This window comes from Echiichthys vipera, assembly GCF_963691815.1.
Source record: "Echiichthys vipera genome assembly, chromosome: 16".
Taxonomy (NCBI): Eukaryota; Metazoa; Chordata; class Actinopteri; order Perciformes; family Trachinidae; genus Echiichthys; species Echiichthys vipera.
The window spans coordinates 13,349,396-13,372,217 of NC_139841.1; the positions used below are offsets into that span (position 1 = coordinate 13,349,396).

General features: G+C 40.1%; 1 protein-coding gene across 3 annotated transcripts in view; it reads right to left on the minus strand.

The window, feature by feature from the left end:
- tnksa (tankyrase, TRF1-interacting ankyrin-related ADP-ribose polymerase a) overlaps window positions 1-22,822 on the minus strand; it is a 95,439-nt gene that overhangs the window by 17,452 nt on the left and 55,165 nt on the right. For all 3 annotated transcript variants that reach the window (XM_083929760.1, XM_083929759.1, XM_083929761.1), the window contains 11 exons: window positions 18,118-18,212; window positions 16,906-16,972; window positions 15,996-16,182; window positions 12,893-13,014; window positions 12,711-12,802; window positions 12,451-12,529; window positions 10,668-10,839; window positions 9,614-9,693; window positions 5,668-5,813; window positions 5,323-5,488; window positions 230-449 (listed from right to left, as the gene is read on the minus strand). In XM_083929760.1, coding sequence (XP_083785886.1) covers window positions 230-449; window positions 5,323-5,488; window positions 5,668-5,813; window positions 9,614-9,693; window positions 10,668-10,839; window positions 12,451-12,529; window positions 12,711-12,802; window positions 12,893-13,014; window positions 15,996-16,182; window positions 16,906-16,972; window positions 18,118-18,212 — 1,426 coding nt within the window. The remainder of the gene's footprint in view (window positions 1-229; window positions 450-5,322; window positions 5,489-5,667; window positions 5,814-9,613; window positions 9,694-10,667; window positions 10,840-12,450; window positions 12,530-12,710; window positions 12,803-12,892; window positions 13,015-15,995; window positions 16,183-16,905; window positions 16,973-18,117; window positions 18,213-22,822) is intronic.

Sequence of the window (22,822 nt, forward strand, 5' to 3'; positions counted from 1 at the left end):
TGTAGCGAGAGTGATTGGCACCCGCAAGTGTGCAAAGTCCAAAGTTGCTTCAATCCTGCAAACTTCAGCCAAACAGTAACAAAAACAAAAAACAAAATTGGATTCATACTTAATTTTTACGTGTCTTCAAAGGGAGCTTTACAGAATCAGGGTGGTGCTTACTCATTAAAATGACCTGTGAATGCATGTGCAGCTTTTCGTTTGGTGATTCTACATGCATTTTTTTTACCTGCGAGGTGCAGAGGTGTCGAGTTGCGTCCCTGCGTATCCCGACAGTTAATGTTGTCGGGGCTGCATAACTTCTGCACCCGGGCCAGGCAGCCTTTCTTCGCAGCATCCAGCAGTGCTGCGTCTCCTCTCAGCAGGTCCTGTATGTCGGTGTCCCCGTCCTTCACTAGGTCCAGAGACGTGTTCCCGTCTCGGTTCTTCTTGGTGGGGTCCGCTCCATGCTGGAGAGATGAAGCCAAAATGGGGTTCAGTGTAAATAAATGCACTTTCACATCTACATGGCAGACAGTGTTTGCAATCAAATCAAAAACACAATGTAAAGACTGAATGTTAGTACGAAACATTAGTTATCGTTGACTTAATTCTAAAAATAAATAAATAAAAATATCTGTCCCCAAAATGCACAATGCTTTATGGTTTGATCCCCAGTGGAAACGCTTTTCACTTAGATGAGGAAGAGAGGATGAAGGTAATTCACCAGAGAAAAGAAGAGAGGGAGAGACGATAAGGACAGGACATCCAGTAAAGTGGAAAACACCACATACCCAGGAGAAAGCAGACATTTCCATCGCTCAACTGTCTCTTAGGTTACAGTGTAACTTGTCATTTCATTGGAAGTTTTGAGATTCCGCTCATTAAAATCTAATGTTATGTGATCCCTCCCCTGGGTATCCACTGCTGGCCTGAAACTGTCCGTTATACATCTCCCATGACTGTATTCCCTTCTTTAAATGATCTGTGAATGTGTTCTGAGTTTTCTGCTCTACTTCTCCATTTCTATTATATTTTAGCTGAGGCTGTAATCATATTGTGACTTTAATTTGTTCGCTATCCAGGAACATTAGAACAGACGTAACTAATAGTAGTTTTTTAATTAAGAGTTTTTCAATGGAATTGTATTGTGAAGAAATCCTATATAGGGAAATTGTGCTATACAATTACCTTGTCTATATTGAAAATAACAAGCACATCTCAGAAAATCTGAAATATTTTGAGGGAATATCATTTGAAGACCGTGGTTTTGCTTTTACGTCACATAATTTGTGTGCATGCATGAAATGCATAGCTGGGAAAACACTTTTTCCCCCTGTAGACCTTTTCAAAGATGTAAACATAAACATTCTAAATGTTTCCTCGTTTAGTTCCTGTTGCAATGTATGTGAATGACATCAACTGACAGAAAGTTCACAAGGACCACGGCTGTTGCCTAGCAATGGAATTCCATTGAAAAGGTCTATAATTTCACTCCCAACGGTAATGTTTATTTTAATTATTATCAAGAACTAACATTCGTGAGTATTACTAAGAACTTTATTATATGTTATTCAAACAGGAGTATACAAAGTGACAGATACATGTCACTATAGATAATTTCAGGCATTAAAGGTTCCATAAACATAAAAGATTGGGACTTGAAAGTTAGATGGTTAAGGTTAGGCACAGACTTCAGTTAGGGTAAGTATAGGTCATTGGGAAGCGAGTCTTGCAAGAGTTTTTCGCTATTTAGGGTTAGCATCTAGACACGACCATTTAATAATTGTTGAGATCTTTCAGTCTGGTCCATCCCAACAGCCATGCCGCTGGCACAGCTACAATAACGAGCAGAGCTGGGTCATGAACTGTGACAGCCACAATGACTGAACAATCAAAAGAAAGCAATTCTACAGAAGTTCAAATTTCATCAACATAAACTCCAAACAAGAGGGTGTCAGTGCTCGATGACAGTCACAATGATACGTCAAACCCAGACCATAAGTCAAGTGGGTTCACACAAATTCATGCCAAGTGCCAACAAAGCAGATTCTCCCTTAACTGATGAGTAATTCATTATGTTCCCTTTCAGAATACCATCGATGGCACTGGGAACAAATGCAGCAGCGTTTTATTCTGAGTACAAATCCAACACAGAAAAGGGGACAATGGAAAAGTTGACAACAAACAGCACAGACAAAGGAAAAACTACTGCTGAACTCTGGGATAGTTATTCAAAAAAGAGAGAACAGTTGCATCCTGGGGCCGTGGCAGATAATCTCCAAAGTGCGGGAACACACTGTTATTTATGTGTGTGTGTGTGTGTGTGTGTGCGCGTGTGCATGTGTGTGTGTGATTTAAAGGAGAAATGAGGGCGCTGCCATGTTTACACAAGAATCCCACTCACAAGCTTAGTGTCTGGGAGGATTTTCCAACAGGGTGGAAAAAATGCCAAAACGTCCCACTAGGTTGAAGAATCGATCATCTCTGTGTGTTTCCAACCTCTGCCTTCAGACCTCTCATTGCAAGAGTGGCCTGAGGAATCGACTGTATCTCTGAACTCCAGAGCTGTTTTGAGAGCACTGCTGGTATTTATCTGCACATGAGGTTACGCCAGGCTCACACACTGGCATCGAGTCCATCACTGAGGTTACACACGACGAGGATGAACAATCACTAGTAATAAATCCCTACTAATTGCAGCGCCCTAGGCTTGGGCGGTAGGTATTACGGTATTCAAGGGTATTCAGAAATATCAATGGTATAGTTTTCAATACCATCAAAAAATACAGACTTCTCTTTTCAATTAAACTTATTCAGAAATTCTGTATTAAGGTGTTATGGCCATTGTAGTGTACAGTGCGTGACACCAGTGACTCTACTGGTGTTATAGGCCTTAAAAAACATGGGAACTGCCCGTGGAATAACATCAGTAAAAAAAAAACATGGCTGCCCCTGTTTGGATTGATTTTGGTTCAGCTGTAGATAAAGGTGAGCCAGCCAACACAGGAAGCTGTGTGCATTATTTGCCTCAAGACACAAGAAACCTCAAGAATAAGGTGCAGAGCTTCGGATGCTGCTCCGCCGATCCCATCTGATGACGATCTGCAGGGCAGCATGGTCTGTATCTGGTGCCCGTAGTGACAACATAAAGAAATGTCACAAGGATGATGAGGCATGTATACTCGGGTACGGAATAAGTGACTTATTCTGTCTGTATGTCGCTCAGATTTCAGTTACAGCCTCTTTCCCTTGAGGGTTCCATGTCAAAGCTCATCTGGTGGGTTTTGGTCCTGGTTTTTCGTAGTGTGCGCCCCATCCAACCCCATCTTCTTTTCCAATTGCTGCTGGTAGTGTTGTATCCTTGACCACAGATCATTATGGCTGATCTTGTCTGGCCAGTGGATATTAAGAGCTCTTCTTCTGCTCTACTGGAGGGATTAACATGATTACTCTAGCAGATCACTCGTTCAGGTTGTGATGCTGATGCTGGAAATGGTCTAAAAACCTCCTATTTAAATGGCTTGAGATCTGGTGGCTGTAAATACCACAGCATATCAAACTATTCAGTGACCCCTACATCTTCTATAATTCTTTACTCATTTAGTTTATTTTCTTGGCAATCCATCTGTATTAGTCCAGTGCCCAAACCATCTACTTTTAACTGTGTGAACAACTGAGGCCCTGTGGCACTCACCCTCGTAAAGGTTTTCAAGAAAAAAAATCATCCTTCCCCCAATTTGAATCACTATCTCGTCAATGAACAACAGCATTTCATTTACCTTTCACACAACATTGAATGTAAAATAATCGATTTTACATCCGCCTTTTCCCCAGATAAGAAAATGGGGTACCACTACTGTCATGCGAACAATAGGAGTCGGTGCATCAAGATACAGAGCAGTTGGCGGCACAAATCTTCCAGTCAATAGTGATTAAACCACTGCAGAAGAAGAGACCACGATGAGATAATGCAATTACAAGAGCATCAAACCCCAAACGATGGACAACTATGTGGAAAACCAGATGGAAATTTCCTTCATGTGCTAATTTGGGGAACATTAAAGCATCCTCATCGCTTCCCACAGATGTTTTCTTCTGCCGCTGTTTTAGTCATGATCATTTTGCTAAGTCTGTTTCCATTTCAATACGAAACTGTTTTCCCCCCTAGAGCTGTCACCTTCCTTAACGCTGCCCACTCCACTCAACCATAACTGCCATCCGAGCAACTCCACCTCAACACACGCTTACTGCATCATCACACTTTTACTTTGTCACCACCAGAACCTCTCAACTACAGTTAGCCTCAAAGTGATTCGCGATTGCTGCTGTGCAGCTTCTCTTTCACTAGTATGTCAGTCTGACCTTGTCTATCTCACAATAAGATGACTGGTTTCACCAGCAATTTTTTTTTAGTATTTTTGGTTTGTCTCTCAATACATTCTGTTTCTGTAAGTATTTCATTTCAAGGTTGATCTCCAACGCATCTGACAGAGATTGCTGTTAACTTTATCTCATTGTGTGACAGCAGATTAATTCTCGGTTAAAAATCTCGAAGGGGCACATTTTTTATCTGCAGCTGATGTGTGTTTGGTATCTAATAATAATTTATGTGGCCCCATATGGCAAAAGCACTATGGAAATGTAGCCGTGTCTGCCGGTGTTTATGACGGGGAAAACAAAAAGACATGCAGCCGTAAAACTGTCTGCAACATTTCACAGGACTCATTTAGACTCGACGAGATGTGACATTCAGGTATTACACGACAGATATTTTCAGCCTAGCTGTCTGATTGGTTAAGAGTTTATCTTGATTGGGCTGAAAATATCCAGGGAGCATGACAACGCATATCTTTCAGTGAATACTTGCCTCTAATGGGCCAATTTATGGATTTGTTTCACAGAAAAATCTGATCCATACTGTTGATTTGTACACCATATGCAGATTTATTTTAGTTAGATCAAAGCCTGTCTGATTAAGTCTGATATTCATTGCAGTGACAACCACTGAGATTTATTAACAGTTGATTGCTGGGTTGCCCATGCACATGAATTTATATGCATTTGTGGGACTGAAAGTTAGTTATGGACTGCATTTGGACTGAGTTTATATAGCAGCTTTCTACCTTACCAGACATTCACAGACGCATATATACACTGATGGTGATGAGGCTGCCATGCAAGGCACTTGCCTGCCCGTCGGGAGCAACGTGGGGTTCAGTGTCATGCTCAAGGACACTGACATGCAAACAGGAGGAGCTGAAAATCGACATGCCGAACCTGTGATTAAAAGAATAACTTGCTACTGAGCCACATCAGAGGATAGGAAAGTGCAGATCTAACCTTGAGAAGCAGTTTGCAGATCTCGTATTTGCCCTTGGCAGCGGCTTCATGAAGCGGTGTGAACTTCCACAAGTCCGCCACGTTGACTGAGGCTCCGTGTCTGACAAGCAGCTCGGCCACCTCGTAGTGGCCGTACGAACAGGCGTTATGGAGGGGAACCAGACCACTGTAAAGGGGAAAACACACATATAGCATTTTGGAGATTATTTTATCAGAGGTTTTTTAAAAATGATTACCTTCCATAACTTCGCCGTGACTTTCTAATTTATCACTTAAACCAAAATCTGCCGGTAAATGTTTACTCTAATTTGTGCTACAAATTAAAACATAACTTAAGAGTCCCACCCTTTGTCCTTGGCATGTACGTCTGCCCCGTGGTGCAGCAGGTACTCCACCACTGACACTCTGTTGTAGCCGGCAGCAAAGTGAAGGGGAGTGGAGTGTCTTCCCTCCAGATCTCTGCAATTCACATTCTGAGCCGTACACAAGGACTGAAGAGAGATCGAGACAAAGAGAGAAGATTAAAATGAATATCTGTTTTTTTAATTAAAGAGCTGATCTACCAAAGAGTCATAAATCTATGACCTCTGGCTGAATATCCAATCACATAGTACATTACTGTTACTCTTATTCAGCTTTAAAAGGATAAAAGATTTGTTTGTTTTTTATGTCCGAGTGCAATAACACCACTTTCTTACTGAAGATGGATGATGAGTCCAAATAAATAGAATTTAGAGAAGAAACAAAGCAACTGGTAGGAAACTGAACATCATGTCTCTCTGAACGGTGAAAATTTGTGTGTGTGTGTAATTTACATACAAATATGATCCTGGAACCACGCTAGGATGCAATCCCCTGACCTTTCCTTTAGCTCCACCACTAGGTTCACTTTTGTACTTACAAAGCTAATGATATTCCCATTATCCTCAGCTTTACTTTGTGTTAAGTGCTTATTAGCAAATTATTATTCACCAATATATCAGAGCAGGCAGCTTACACACTACAATATGATGATGAAAATGGTAACACCGTTTAGCATTGTGACTTTGAGCATGTTAGCATATTGAAATTACCATTTACGTTCTATTGCGCACGGTCTAAAGTGCATGTTGCAAGTGCATTTAGGGAGCGTCAAACTCCACTTTTGCTAGTTATATGTCGCATATTCTGTAAAGAAAGGCGCAAGGGCCAAAGGGGTTGTATTTATTCTGGGCGTAACATTGATGAAACCGATCAGAGTGTCATGTCCCTTTCCCTTTAAGGTGTGCCTGCAGCGGACACTTTGCGAATTATATGGTTGATTTGGGAAATGGGAGAAGTGAGCGGTTTTGTGCTGAGGAAATGGATCTGCTTGTGCGCAAAGCCTCTGGACCCTCCCAGACTAAAAGTCCTCTGTCACCATCAACAACTCCATTTGACTGCATGTGAGCAAACGCATTGATAACCTATTTAACTAAGGACGAGGACAAGGAGCGCTGCTGTGTGTCCCTGTGTGTGAACAAGCACGATCAGCTCTGATGCCATCCGAAACCACCTGAATGAATGATTTTCCCTCCACCTCCAAGCTCTTACTTTTTAATAATGTATTGCGTTGATGTACTGTATGGGCGTTTTCTTTAACAATTTACCTAATGATCAGAGGCTGCTTTCAGTATTTGTAAACGTTTCCATGTACGCAGTAATATCACTGCAGCAATATCACTGCAGCAATATCACTGCAGCAATAATCATATACATTTAAGTAGCAAAACTAAAAACTGTAGTTATAAACTTAACAGAGGAAAGTAAAAGAACTAATCCTTTAGCTTCTGAAATAATCAATGAAGCTGCATGATTTTTTTATAACCGATCTGTGGATTAGGCTTACAGTCAGTCTGAAACTAGCAATGACAGTTACATTGCGTTGTGCGGCACTTTGCACCGGGTGTAATATAGAGCCCTTAGTCTTGATAAACCTACGTCGGATAAACGGTGGCTTTCAATTGACCAAATTCACTTTAAACAAATGCCTTGTGAGAAGGTGATATATATGATGTAAACCTTTGAGCCATGGTGATATATTCTCCAAATGTTTACATCATCTTTTTTTTCCCTTACAAACAAAAACAGCATCAAACAAGAACAAACTGCACTTCTGAGAGACTGTAAGACAGAGTAACAAAAACAGAGAAAAGAGTACCAGTATTTCCCTGCCCACCCACCATGGTTTATGATGAAAAATATTTCTGTGAAAGGAAATATGTGCAAAGGGTATTTTAGAGAACAACAACAATATTAAAGTTATTGAAGTTTTTGCAAGTCTGCTGAACTGAGACACCTTCTACCCTGCTGTTCATCGAAAATATCAATGCTAATGTTCTTTCTTTGTTTGTTTTTTTCCGACCCAATTACACAGTTCAGTAACGAGAGGAGACAGTGGGACACTTATTTTAAAGTTTCCTTCTACCACGCAGTAGGATCCTATTTGACAAGAAATACCATGACATAAAATCCTGCTGGCAGACAAATTCCATAATCTTAAGCTATTATCCCTCACTTCAACTGCCTCAGTGGCAGTTGAAGTGCAGTTGTTTATGGAAGCTGTGTTTCCAGGAAAAAACGTGGAAATTAGGCTTCAAAACATGAGCAGGGTCATTTAAGGATCTATTCCAGTTTGTGCTGGAGCTTCTGAACGTACTTATATTTTATATCAATATAGAAATTCAACTGGGCTGCAGCTGAAAAAAAACAGAATACTTTACACTTTCTGCGTTTTCTCTGTCCCGATGGGTGTTTTCTCTTGCACAATCGCAAAGTAAAATTGTTAGTAAACATGCTAAACATGCGATTTATATACCCAGTCGTTACGGACCAACATTAGCAATGATCTGGACTCTCTTTTGGCTTCGGGTTTGAGGCTCTTCAGCTGCTAAATGTTCCACTATGTTCATCCTTTTGATGATATTTCAAAATACAGTGGGTTTAAGCTGCTTGGAATGAAGTAGAGAATTCCCTTGTTCCTTGACCCGTCCTCTAGTCTGAACCTCCTCAACATTGGAAGAGATGACAAGAATCAGCCTAGGAATGGTGCCAAGTCTTATTTTTCTTCTGTCAATCAGCAGCTCAGCCAGAGTGTTAACCCCAGTCCGTGTACGTGCGCGTGTGTGTGTGCATCACGTAAAAGAGACTGACAAAAGGCCAGACCAGAGCCCATTGTCTATTCTGCTACAATTCCCTACCTACCTGCCAAAGCATCACACTTCAGACGCTGACAGACCCTCTTCATCCGGATAATCCCGTTACTGTCTGTCTCCGCGGGTAAAGACACAAGGATTTTCACTCTACACCAAATTCTTCTGTCAAATACTTTGCCGGATTTACCGAGTCCTGACATTCAGTGGGTGGTTTCATCCGAGGCATATTACAGAGCATCATGAGCGCCTACATTTTTAACATGAGTGGGCCCGGTGCAAATCAAACTGCTTACAGTGACTGTGATTAAAATATGTGTTGTGGTATGAAATCTGAGATTGGAAATTTGGCCTTTAAAAAGAAGAAAGGACTGCTTGAATGTTACTGTAATCAATGTGGACAAAAATACACAGAGGGAAAAGCAAACATTTGATTCACGGCGAGCACATCCACCTGACATTAACATAAAACCACGATGACCAGGACTCCATAAGAGCAACAAGGGAAGTCACAAAGGTCCATCTCCATTTTAAAAAATAAAGACAGGATTACCAATACCACGATTTCTACAAGTCACTCAAATTTACCCAGCTAATAGTCATCATCATCAAAATCATCTTTTTCTGTTGTGTAGCACTTCTTCGCATGAATGACTAATTTTTGTTCTATACATATTAAACAATTAGGTTTCTTTAGATTTAAGGATAATAAACTCATATCTATCATGTTTTTCTTCTCAACCGCTGAGTTCAACAAGTGTATAAAATGTCAGCTCAGGTGTTTTTAGGATTAATAGAATCCACTCTGTCTTTTATCATGCAGCTGGTCAGGTTTCGTGCACATTTTTCTGAACACAGAATTCCACATTAATTCCAAGAACTGTAATGAGGCAAAAAAAAAATTCTGCTTCGGAGAGTAATTATTTCCAAAGAGTGGTTTCATGACACATACCAGGGCTACGGAGGTCATCTTTTCCATGTCCATTTCCATTTTTCAAACTAATATGGATTGTTTAAAGGGGAATGGTTTAATTTAACCCTTTAATACCCTAAAAGAACTGTCAAGTAGGTAACAATGTCAACTATGAGTCACAGAAAAGGGCAAATCCCAACAAAACTACCTTGACAGTGTCCAGGTCTCCGGCTTTAGCAGCTTCCAGAAGTCTGTAGTCCACATCTGAGTTTCTCACTGGGATGTTCTCTACAAAGCAGAACATAAAGGAGGACATCATAGAGACATAGGATAAAATGATTTGCACAAACATTTATAAAGGCTACGAAGGGTCATGAAAGTAAATGTAGACCCTAACCCTGAAGAGAGAAGATAACATTAGACAAAGGGCCCCGCCCATATTATGCCAGTTTTTGGACAACTTCAAAGGCGGGCATCTTACATCCGACAATGTCAAATTACGAAACTACATTTTCTTTAAAAAATGTTGTTAAATGGGGCGGCTGGTGGCTAAGCCTTTGCTGCATGTCTCCCCCTCTCTCTCTCACCCCATTTCCTCTCTGCACTATATAATAAAGGCTTAAAAACTGCCAAAAAAAAATCTTTAACAAAAAAGAAAAATGTTGTTAAATGACCACAATTCAACAGTCAAATTTTCTTTGTCAACATTTGATCATTCCAATCCTGTGGTTAAAACAAAGAGAAACACGCAGATATGCTGGAGGTTTCTCCACAGCTGCTCTGCTTACAGGGAGAGTTCGACATGTCTATATTGCAAATATGAAGCTACAGCCAGCAGCTGGCTACCTTATCTTAGACAGGAAGAACGGGGAAACAGCTGGTCTTGGTGGCTCTATTTGAAGATCAAAAGAAAAAAAAAATCCACCTACAACCACCTATAAAGCTAATTAACACATAATGAACACATAATAACTGATCCCATCTGTATAAAAAGCAGCCTGTTGTTTTACAGGTGTGCCAGACTGGTTGCTGTCACTTCTCAAAGTCTCCTTGTTTCATGAGAAATTGTTCACGTTGTTTACCTTTACTCAATTTGCACCTTCTGAAAGGTTGCAAATGTCTGAAAGTACCAATACTGACCTTTCAAAAACAATCTTAGTTAATCCCACCATCGCTAGCTGGTGCATAGCGAGCAAAACGCAGCAGCAACACATCTGCACATCCAGCTGCCCGTCCACAAACACACACAAAGGGTGGCATACCGTTGAGAATTTGCTGAACAGCTTCATTTCCCATTTGAGCGGCAGTGAAGCCCTGCAGTGACACCAGCGAGGCGTCTGCTCCGTATCCTAGCAACAACCTGCAGGTCTGAAGGTGGCCTGCCATTGCAGCGCGGTGCAACGCTGTCTGACCCAGCGTGTCCAGGGCATTCACCTGCAAACGCAAACATCTTTAGTAAAATTTTTTCCTAAACTGCTTCACTTCTTTAAATCTGTTCATCTTTATTATCAGGGGTACGTTATTTTCAATGAAATGTACGTCACTTATTTTTCTGGTGAACCCATTTCACCTACACACAGCCAGTATGTGTGATTCAAGTGAGAATTACCAACATTTTGTCAAACTGTAATTTCAAGTTTCCATGTGGGTGACGTTTTGATCTCAGCTGGCAAAAACTGTCATATTTTTACTATATTTATAGTTTATATTTAATTTCAACCCCATCTTCTCTTTAAAAATTAAAGACACATGATATTTGACAATATTCAAACGTGAATAAACATGTGATTCTGTGGCTTCAAGTATGTGCGTAAAATTTGCTTAGAACAAACAGAAGAACCTCAAAACAAAAAGTGCCACAACAATCATTCAAACGTGATTCTGAAAGATGTTTGATGTCTTATAAAAATGACATGCCGTTATTACATTACATGTAGTAAGTTTAATAATTATGTTAAGGTATTATGTGAACAATTATTGAGTATAGGTATGAATAACAACAACCTTCAATCAGAGTTGTGTTCTTTTATTTTGTGACACTGAATATATATATATTGAGATATGCTACATATTCTGAAAAATCGAATTCAGCCAATTAAAAACTTAAAAACACTTCATTGTGTTGATGAAAATCTTAAAGATAATTGATTTACAATACTGCATGTAATGGCCTAAACAACCAGAAACCGTATGATTTCAGTTATTGTATTAGATATAATGGAAATAGCTGTGTTTATGTTAATGCTTTAGACAAAGTGTACAATGAGTTTAGTTACAGGGAGGAATTAAGGAAACATCTGAGACGACATCAACTACAGTCAAATGTGGATGCATGTTATGTACATAGTATGTATATTTTCATCTTATTCATCTTTTATTTAACCTGGTGCCTTGAGTCCTGCTCAAGATTGGCAGCCACATAAAAAGTTCCATATACAAGTACAAACAAACTAAAACATACAGAACATACAGAATAAGAGGCTAAAAGACTCAAGGCAAATAATGGCACTTGTTAAAAGCAATGTACACCTACTGACAAAGTGATAAATAAATCTGAGCTCCCTCCACGTTAAATTTACCCTGTAGGAACATTGGATATCAGATCGAATGAACAACTCCAAACCCTCACTCTTTAATTCGGAGGATCTGACTCACAAAAAAAAAAACACGTTTAATGCTGATGTTTCAGATTGTGGAAACTTTAATTGCAATTATATCAATTTTGTATATTATATCTGTTATCAATTAAGATCACTTTGTAGAGATGTGTTTTCACTTTGGCTTTTAAAAGAATAATTTTCTGTTGATCAGTGTCAGAAAGGCCAATTAAATCTATTTTGATTCATTGCTGTAAAACCACATTATGACTACTTCTGATGGGAACTGTGAACCTGGGAAAGAAATACCCCAATTTGGATGTACAAGCGGTGAAATTGAATCATAAAAAAGCCTATTTGCATATATTTAAAAAGGATTACGGCAGAAGTAGAGCCATTAAAAAAAAACTGGGTGAATAAGTGAGTAAAAGAAAATACTGTGGTTTACCTTGGCACCATGTTTCTGTAGCACCTCCATGATGTCATTATGAGCACGTTCTGCTGCTACATGGAGAGCAGTCATGAAACTACAGAGAGAGAGGAGACAAAAGGAGGAGATCAAGGTGTTCAGCATTGGTTTGTTTGTGTCGTATCACAGTCAAACTGTAAAAAAACATGCTCATCTAGTGTCCCACTTTATTCTTTAAAGAACAAAATACCACTTTTTGGCAGAAACAAATATAATAATTTCACTTTGTTCTCACTCACTCTTTATTCTTCTCATTAACGTTGGCGCCTTTCCTCAGCAGGAGCTCCGTCACCTGTTTCCTCTTGGGGTGCGGGGACGCTACCGCACAATGCTAACACGTAGACAGAAACATGTCAGAATCCCTGCACCGCTGTAGGAATCTGTGTGTAGCAAAGCGTGTGTGTGTGTGTGTTCATCTCACCAGCGCAGTCTCATGTGTGTGAGGGTGTTTGAAGTTGATGATCTCCAGTGCGAGGGTCTTCTTAGCCTTGGCCATGTCAGCTTCACGAGCAGCTTGAAGTAACGAGTGGCCCTTAAACTCATCTGAACACAGGAAATGTCAACACTTCAGGAACAGAGAAAACATCAGTGAAAGTTTGACTTCATCTTGTCATGTTTCCTAGAAACCGAAAGCCTCTAAACCCACAGAGGAGCATCTGGCTCTTCAACTGAATGACTGACTTGATTGAAACCAGTCACAACAACATATTCTTTCCCTTGCAATGACCCTGCAGCGTACCAATACCTCAGAAAGATTACTTCAAAGGTTTATTTTTTTTTTACCTGCTAACTAATTACTAATGATGCAACTGTCTGTGTGCCGGGGCAGAAACCAGTGATTATTTCCCCCCCGAGGGCTGCAAATTACAAACAATTTTACTTTAGAAGCTTTTCAAGGCGCATATAAAGGAGTCTCTTCAAATCTATCTACCGATTGAGCGGCCGTGTTCATGCATTTAAAATCGGACATTTAAACGAATGGTTTGAGCGCCACACATCACATCTTCAAGAGAACGTGGTCAAGAGAGAGATGAGTCAAAAACAACAACATAAAAAAACAGCTGATAAATGGAAGAAGACGGGAGAACGGAAGCTGCCTCTTGTGTTTTCCATCCTTTGTTAATCTACCAACAGTGCCTCACAGACATTTTTGGTTTGTGACCCATTAAAATAAAGAAATATCTACTTTAGAGCCCTCATCACAGCTCGGTGTAGACTTCTGCAGCGAGTTCATCCAAAGAGATATTTCCTCTTCTGATTGTTTCATTTGAAGGCTTATTAGATGCCGGAAGATAGCGTTTTCTCATCTGAAGCAAGGGTCAAAGGAGAGAGGGGGCCGTTTTCTGAACAGAATCTAAAGCCTGATGAGGCAAGCTTGTGACTTGTGATATTGGGCTGTAAAAAAAAAATTTGAAGACAGAATTTCTGAAACATAATTTGAACAGAAACACAGTCCTACATAACTGCAAAGAATTTGCAATTAAAATGGGTTTCCATCCTCACATGCAGCTACCTTCATGTCAGTATGAAGACCTTCATGTCAGTATGAAGACCTGTATGAAGACAGGAAATCCACTGAACAGCAACCAATCAAATGTACACAATGTCCATGGTTATATTTTCTAGATGAATGCATTTCATCAGCTGTCAATCAACTCTAAAGCGCCCATGATCCATATGGACCTTTTAACGGAATATTTCAACATTTTGGGCTTATTCACTATCTTGCTGAGAGTTGAAGATTGGTTGGGTTAGCTTAGCTTAGCATAAAGTCTGGAAACAGCTAGCCGGGCTCTGTCCAAAGGTAGAAAAAAATAATTAAAAGAATGCCTCACATCCACCTCACAGTTGCGACAAGACTTGGAAAGAAAACAAATCAGCATATCTTCCAAAACTATTTCTTTAAAATGTCATACCTGGCCTATGTACTTATTCAAAGCCAATTGCCCTAAACTACTTTCATTTTTGTCTTCGTTATCTGGGCAAACTCAACTCAGATTTTCTTTCTGATAGATCATTTTTTTACTGTCAACAAAAAACTTGTATCCGGGGTCTGTATCAGGAGGCTTAATGTGAGGGTGTCAAAGGTTCAATAAAACACATCCAAAGGATTTTTCAGTCACGTAACAATTTGTTCCGTGAAAAGAAAACTGATGGAAGAAAATCTCATCTGAACATCTGCGATCTACACCAAACACTTTCACACAAACCCACATATTAGGGACACACACCATACAGTATACAGTACTACATACCCAAATATGTTCATACATAACACTTGGAAGAAATACTACATAGGATAGCTTGATTTTAAAAACAAAAGTCTTTGGTGTTTTGTTTGTATTCCAGACATGTCTTGTTATTGCAGCAAATGTCCCACTAAGACACTTTTGAATTAATAAAAAACAAACAACTAATAAGAGCAGTTATCAATATGGCCTGCTATTCATGTAGCATTTGATTTTTGTTTTGATAAGCCTCATTATAAAGATAAAGTGTAGCAGCGAGAGCGCTGCCGCTGACTCACTAATTAACTTGTGAGTCAGCAACTCACTAGAGAGCTTTCTGGGAGAGACGCAGACTTATCTTGTGTGCTTTGAATCTGTATATGTTAAGAAAATCATTTTAGGGAATTGCTTTAATTACTGTATAGTGCTTTCTGTTTAATCAGACATCTGCAAGTGCTCAATTAAGACAACATATGCGTGGGGATGTTAAGTTTTTACGGCTGCACAAATACTAGTCACACATTCCAAACAGACAAAAAAAAAAAAAAAACTCGTATTTTGAAAAGCAACAGTGGAGAAGAGTATAAAAGTTATCTGGATACACAAACCTGAGCAAAACTGAATAAACTTAAATGGAACATGATTCATAGTTTGTATACATGATGTATAAACAGGATCATGTGCGTGTATCTGTGTGTGTGTGTGTGTGTGTGTGTGTGTGTGTGTGTGTGTGTGTGTGTGTGTGTGTGTGTGTGTGTGTGTTTAAGAGGGTAACAGGTGACTGTGTTTCATTAAAGTTTACAAAAGAGCTAAAAAAAAAAAAAAAAAAGTAACTGTCAACACAGTTACCGTGAGCGTGACAAGATGTAGGCTGTGAAGTACAGAGTCGCCTGCAGTTAAATCTTGCTGCCACAGAGGCTGCTAGAAACAAGATATCTCAAATCTTATGGAGTACTACTTTAAATAAGAGATTTTGAAAGATAAGGATCAAAACTTGTTCCCTTTCTTAACCGTTTCTTAAAATGATGGAATCCTTCTAAGGTGTTTCATCCAGTGCATATGAAAAAACAGCTGAATATATGTGAGCAGCGGTCAACATTTTGTTCAAAAAACTGTTTTCTTATCAAAAGACTGAGATTCTGAGTCTGAATGCTCAAAAATGTTCAAATCCACTGCTCCAAACAGGACTGGTGTAAATACACCCTTCCAAAAGCGACCTATTCATTAATTCAGCACAGTGACATATTTAACAGTAAGCCGCAGCTGCCGTTTATGTAAATTGAGAACCACACTCACATGTAAGTCTCTCCTTCAGTTCAGGAGTGGGCGCCATGTCTACGGAGCTCTTGCTGTGGCAGTTGAGCAGGGTCGGGTCAGCCCCGTGGCTCAGCAGCAGGGAGCAGACCTCCACTCTGTTTTTAGATGCCGCTTCATGCAGTGGGGTGAACTGCCACAGATCCATAGCGTTCACACACGCGCCATGCTGGAAACAAAAAAGGAACGGTGGATGGAAAAAAAGGAACATGGAAGAAAGGAAACTGTGCAACATTTGCCTGGTTGAAAACTATTTTCTTTGAATTTATTTTGGATAGTTCTAAGGGGAATTAAGAAGTCAGTCCTTACAATCCCTGTTGAAGACTGGTGTATATCTTTCTTGTTTTTAATGTAAGAGCAAAAACAAAACTGGGATTCAATACTAATAAAATATTATTTTGGCTTTGATTGATTATATTTGTCTTAGGAATTTAAAAGCACAACAACTCAAAGGAGTGTCATGACACAAAAATCCCACAGGATAACATTTAAAAGCACCAATAAAAACACTTGTTTCCAAACTGGTCTCTCGATGGAAACAACAAACAGTTCGCCGCAAATCCAACTAGCTTTTAACTTGTAGCAAGACTAAGTCATTTTTTTATTGCTAGTAACAAAGATGCATCTAGTCCTTCTAGTAAGAAGAGGAAGGGGAGCAAGCAAGGAAGAAGAGGCTATGGGTGTATGAGAGCAGTCTGGGGAATCCAGACACCCATGTGGTTTTCCTCTGTTTGGCCTTGCCTTGCCTTGCCTTGCCTAGCTGGATGCCTTGTTTCTACTGACAACACAGGAATTAATCACAGCAGCTTGCACTTTGCTCAACGCACAAGCCAGTGGAAATAATGATATTTAGAGCGCATTGGTGCGGTTGTCGCATTATGAGTAAGTGTACCTTCAGCAGCAGCTCAGTAACTTCATAGTGTCCATAGGAGCAGGCATTATGAAGAGGGACCAGACCACTGGAAGAGCAAAACACAACAAAGTCTTCTTATTAACAATAAATATAAAGTTGAACTATGCAAAAACAGAACTAAACACCCTCATTCTTGACCTCTAAAGTATGTATAATACATACTATATATAGATTATATTATATACAGTATAGTATATATAATATATTAAAGTACCTTTTTCTCAGTTTAATAATAACTCACACATATCAATTATATTAAAGCTCAAAGACGCTTGTTGTTACTACTTACACAAGATAAGGTATTTTGGTATGAAAACCAGCATTTTTAATTTAACCAAGAATCCGTTATCATGAATGCAAATACATTTGTAACAAACCAAACCACTTGAAAATCGGTTAAAAAATCAATAAAAAATGATGATTTTAATCCTGACTAGACCCCCTGCCTCAATAGACATGCATTAGGACACACGGCTCCCTGTACCAAGATGGTGGCTGTGTTGACCTAATACAGTATCTGTGTTAGGCACGGAGCTGCATTTAGTTTAACACTAACACCAAAATGATAACATGCTACCAGTGACAATGCTAACATGCTGATGTTTAGCAGGTATAACGTTTAACATGTTCACCATCCTAGCTTAGCAAATTAGCATGCTAACATGTACGAATTAGACATTGCCATCCTGAGAATTATGAATTCTGTAGAATGAAATTATTACTTTCATCTTACATACCATATATGTCTGCTTACACCTTCTGAGCCTAATTTGAATTTTAAGTAACATCTATTAAGGCTAACAGCTAGAATTAGTCGTAAATAGCAACACCACATGCAACCTCTTAAAAATCATAAACCTAAAATCAAAATGAATCATGTCTAAGCAAGTACATGACCTAGTTTTACCTCAAATGTATTCAGAAAGCAATTCTGATAAACAACAAAGGAAGAATTTGACAACATTATCAGATTTGCCTCATGTTTTCCAGTTTGAAAATTAGAAGAGAGTCAATGAAAGCCCTGTGAATGGTGTAGGTGGAAATGAAATTAATGTCTTTATAACCTCTTTGTGTTCGACCAGTCACATAGCTAGGATTCTTGATGTCATCTACCACAGCCACCACTGAACTTATTTCTTTCAAAAGTAAGAAATGTCCCATCTATTTTTCATTGAATTTATTTGTACGTACCCCTTATCCTTGGCGTGAACATCTGCTCCATGCTGTAGCAACAGCTGAACTATCCTCACCCTGTTGTATCCTGCTGCCAGGTGGAGTGGAGTGGACTGAAGAGACACAGAAAGAGAGGGACAATGAGAGCAGGAGGAGACGGGAAAAGAGGAAGGGGAAGTAGGAGACACACACAGTGGGAGGAAAAAAGACAAAAGAAAGAGAAATGTAAAGTAAATGTTCGCCTACGTGTTCGTTCAACAGCGCGACAGCCTATCATTATGATATCAAAACATCAGTTATACAAAGAATGCAATAAGGAGGAACACAGTCTTGTTCTCACTGAGCAGCCAGCTGTACGACATTTCAGATGGGCTGTTCTACCGCTGAATCACTCTACAGTTATGAAGCCCTAAGACTATATTTCCTCCATAAAACTGATGAAAAGCTGCAGTTCTGAATGCCTTAAGATGGGACTGAGACGAGATGGCTTCAGCTCTACATGCAGTGATTCCTCTGCCCTCAGCAAAGGCCATTGTTCTTCAAAGCGGGTAACGACATCCAGGCTGGTGGAGAAATGTTACGGCGGTGAGAATGTTCCCATTATTCAGTCAAATTGAACTTGTTACAAGAAAAGGTAATGGGAAACCTGCCTCTATGATATAAAAGCCATTTCACAACACCGGGTGTACTAGAGATCAAATTTTGAATACGATGGGATTGAAGCTACCACATGCAGCAGGCAGATGCAAGACCCCGTTCAGACTTGGTATCAGCATTGATGTCGGGTGATCCGATCACAAGTGGACAGCTCTAAGTACGTCTGTTCACACCTGGCATTAGAATGCGTCTCCACATGCGTCTTGAGTGACCACTTGTGATTGGATCTCACTTCCCCGCTCTAATGTAAAACACGCAGAAAACACATGGCTTATACAGCACGTTATGACGTAAGATTACAGGATGTCTAGTAATATCCTACATTAGCGAATTTGAAATTTTGCTGCTGTTGAGTATGTACTTCTGCTTAAGCAGAGGACGTCGGTGGAGTGGTTGTTCCTTCAATGTGGGCCAGTTTACACACAAAACAAAAATGGCACAGAAATCCCAAATGCTGCTCCAGAGAATCTACTGTACAGTTAACAGACCTGGGGTTTGGGGGTACTATAGAGAACGCTGCTAGCTGTGTTCTAGGCATCTTTTTACCCATAACGAGGTCATTTACAGGTCACTTCCAGAGAAAGTTTTCTCTTAAAAGTGAAACTCTTCATAAGACATGATGCAAAACCTTGGCAACATCAAAAATATATCTAAAAAATATTTACAAAATCACTGTTTTTCAAAGTGGAACGTCTCTTTTAAGAAAATGAAATGTTCTCACAGCCGTCTGCCCATTTTGTTATGTTAACAGTTTCAAAAGGTGACACGGACACAATACTGGAACTCTAATCAAAGAAGGAATGGATTTAACTTTTGTCAGAAAATGACATTAGTGGTTGAAACAAAGGGTTATTTTTGCATGACGATGAGTGAAAATTAGCTCCAGGTACCATTTGCTTTGAGCTCACATTCTGCTTAGTGTTGACCAGATGTCGGAGGAGCTCTTTAAAAATAGATCATCTTTGTTGATCTCTGAGTTCAGGAGAGAAGCAGCAGCAGCAACAGCAGTGAGACAGAGCTGGGTGGACAGATGGTGCACTCGTATTTACAGGACGTGACAGCAGCATTTGGAAGGAGCAGGACATGGTGCACAGTTAGTCATCATCCTCATTTTAAATGCAGTGTGTGTGTGTGTGTGTGTGTGTGTGTGTGTGTGTGTGTGTGTGTGTGTGTGTGTGTGTGTGTGTGTGTGTGTGTGTGTGTGTGTGTGTGTGTGTGTGTGTGTGTGTGTGTGTGTGTGTGTGTGTGTGTGTGTGTGTGTGTGCGTGCGTGCGTGCGTGCGTGTGTGTGTGTGTGTTGTGTGTGAGGTAAACACATAGATGTGTAAAACAGTAATCAGGTCCTTAGCTAGGTTTAAGGAGGTTTATTGTTTGTAAATGTACCGAATCATCAGTTAGGCCTTATGTACATACACACAAACACACACGCACATGCGCACACGCACGCGCACACGCATTCGTACCCACTGCTCTCACAGGGTTGACAGATTGAGGAGGTGGAGCTTACACCAAGTTTGACCCTGGCAACAACATCATGATGATGCAACAGTACATACACACGTGTGTGTGTGTGTGTGTGTGTGTGTGTGTGTGTGTGTGTGTGTGTGTGTGTGTGTGTGTGTGTGTGTGTGTGTGTGTGTTTGTGTGTGTGTGTGTGTGTGTAAGAAAGAGAGAGAGAGTCTTGTCTTGGATTCCCCACACAGAAGCCGATTTGGATTAAAATGCCATAAAAAAGCAGCCCCAGCTGAATCTTTTATGATGATCCTCAATTGTGCCAATAATCAAAAGCATCAACTATTTATTATCGATCTGAGCCATAATGCTGCATATTCAACATCCTCAACTGGAACCTTTTTGTTTTCTAGTGCTCTGAAATTATGAAGCAAGGATGCACACTTCAGATGGTGGAGAAGGACAAATAACACGACTGCCTGAAATGACAAATGGAGTATGTATTCAAGATCCAGAGATATGTTAGAATAAGTACATTTAGTACATCTAAAAAAAAAAAAAAAGGTTGAACCCTGGGCTTATATAATAGTTCGTTTTAGCTATGCATACCATATACTGTTGTTTTAAGGATAAGTTGGGTTACTCAGAAATACCATCATTTGCCATGAGACTGACTGACCGTTTTTATTTTATTTCTGTACCAGGCTGTAAACATGTTTATTTCTAGAAATGTACAAGTGCAATGCAAATGTGTTGTAGTTAGTCAGATGCAATTGATTTTTAGTGCTTGTGCACACACAACTGTTAGTGTTTCTATCTATAAAGTGCTTTAATACTTGACGAAATGTGTTGCCCCAAAGTGAAAAACCTAGTGGACGATATCTCAGTGAGAGGCGATCGGCGCTCACAGTGGCAGACTGAAAGTGAACAATAGCAATAAAAAAAACATTCTGTTGTGGTTTAATCACCTAAAAGCTTTTTTTTTTCCTCTGGAGGTGGAGGGGAGTACAGAGTGGAGGAGGGGAAAGAGATGGAGGAGAGAAATATGGGAGGAAAATGAAGGAAGCAAGAAGAGATGTGGAGTGCATGTTAAAACCATAATGGTAATATACTAATCTTCCTTTATGACTTCCCTTGGAGGCACTTATCTTCTTTTGATTTACCCCATGCACATCCATAGGAATGGTATGCATCTGAATGGTATCCTTCAATGGCATCCTGACATTACTAAATGTTTTAGAGTTTTCTTATTTGGTCATCTAACGGCACACTCAATCGAAAATGATAAAAAATACATATTTTTAAAGAAATTAACATATGGGGTGTGTTATCTGCTGCTGTGTTATTTCCCTCTTGGGGATGTTTCCATTTTTCTTTACCCTCTCTTACATCCTCTTTTCTCTCCCTCTCAGTCTTCTTATTTTCTTGCCTGTCAAGCTGTTCCCATGACAACGGTGACTGCTAGCTGTCAGCAGTTGCCATAGCAATTAGTCATGATCTATCTGGTATGGTGAACGGCCACATTTGGACCATTTTATTTTGTGTTGTTTGTTTGTGTGTGAGAGAGAGAAGCTCTGATGTTATTACTTAACTTTGCCCTGCAGGAGGAGCACACACACACACACACACACACACACACACACACACACACACACACACACACACACACACACACACACACACACACACACACACACACACACACACACACACACACACACACACACACACACACACACACACACACACACACACACACACACACACACACACACACACACACACAAACACACACACACACACACACACACACACACACACACAGACACACACACACACACACACACACAGACACACACACATAATATACTAATAAATAAATAAAACGATAATTAAACTTAAAGATATATTTTCCTGATTTAATTCCAGCTCTGTTTCATGGCAGTGTGGGCTGTGAGCAGATAAACGGTGGTAGGCCTTCCTCTGCGACCGAAGGTTCAGGGAGTTCGGCACATTGAATGGCTCAAATCTACGGGATGACATAAAACGCCTCCAGTCCGCGGGGATTTGTGCTCTCACGGGAAACCAAACACTGTTCTTCTACAAACAGGAAAGTATCCCTTTAAATCCAAGATGAGGGCGGTAGTAGCTTAGTCCACGGTAGAGCTACGCATTTGGCCTGACACCATTTTAATGTACTCTTAAATAATCTACTCACCCAAATTCATTATTTTTTTCCGCTTTAGAGACGTACACCCGCATGACATTTCACTCAACCAGTACCAGTCCCTGTATAAATGTCTTCTGAAGGTCTGCTACACGGAACACTTCATGCACTAGCACAGAAGGAAGCCAAACACTGTTCATCTGTTCATGTGAACATTCACCATTTATCTCCGACAATGGTGGTCTGATCTGTGAGGAGCTCTGTGCAAAGAATCCCTTTAAGCAGCAAACCTAAAAACTGTAGTTAGAAACTTAACAGAGGAAGCATAACTAAACATTAAGCTTCTGAAGGGGTGGTGTAGTGGTTAGCACTGTCGCCTCACAGCGAGAAGGGGCCTTTCTGTGGGGAGTTTGCATGTTCCCCTTATGTCTGCGTGGGTTTTCTCCGG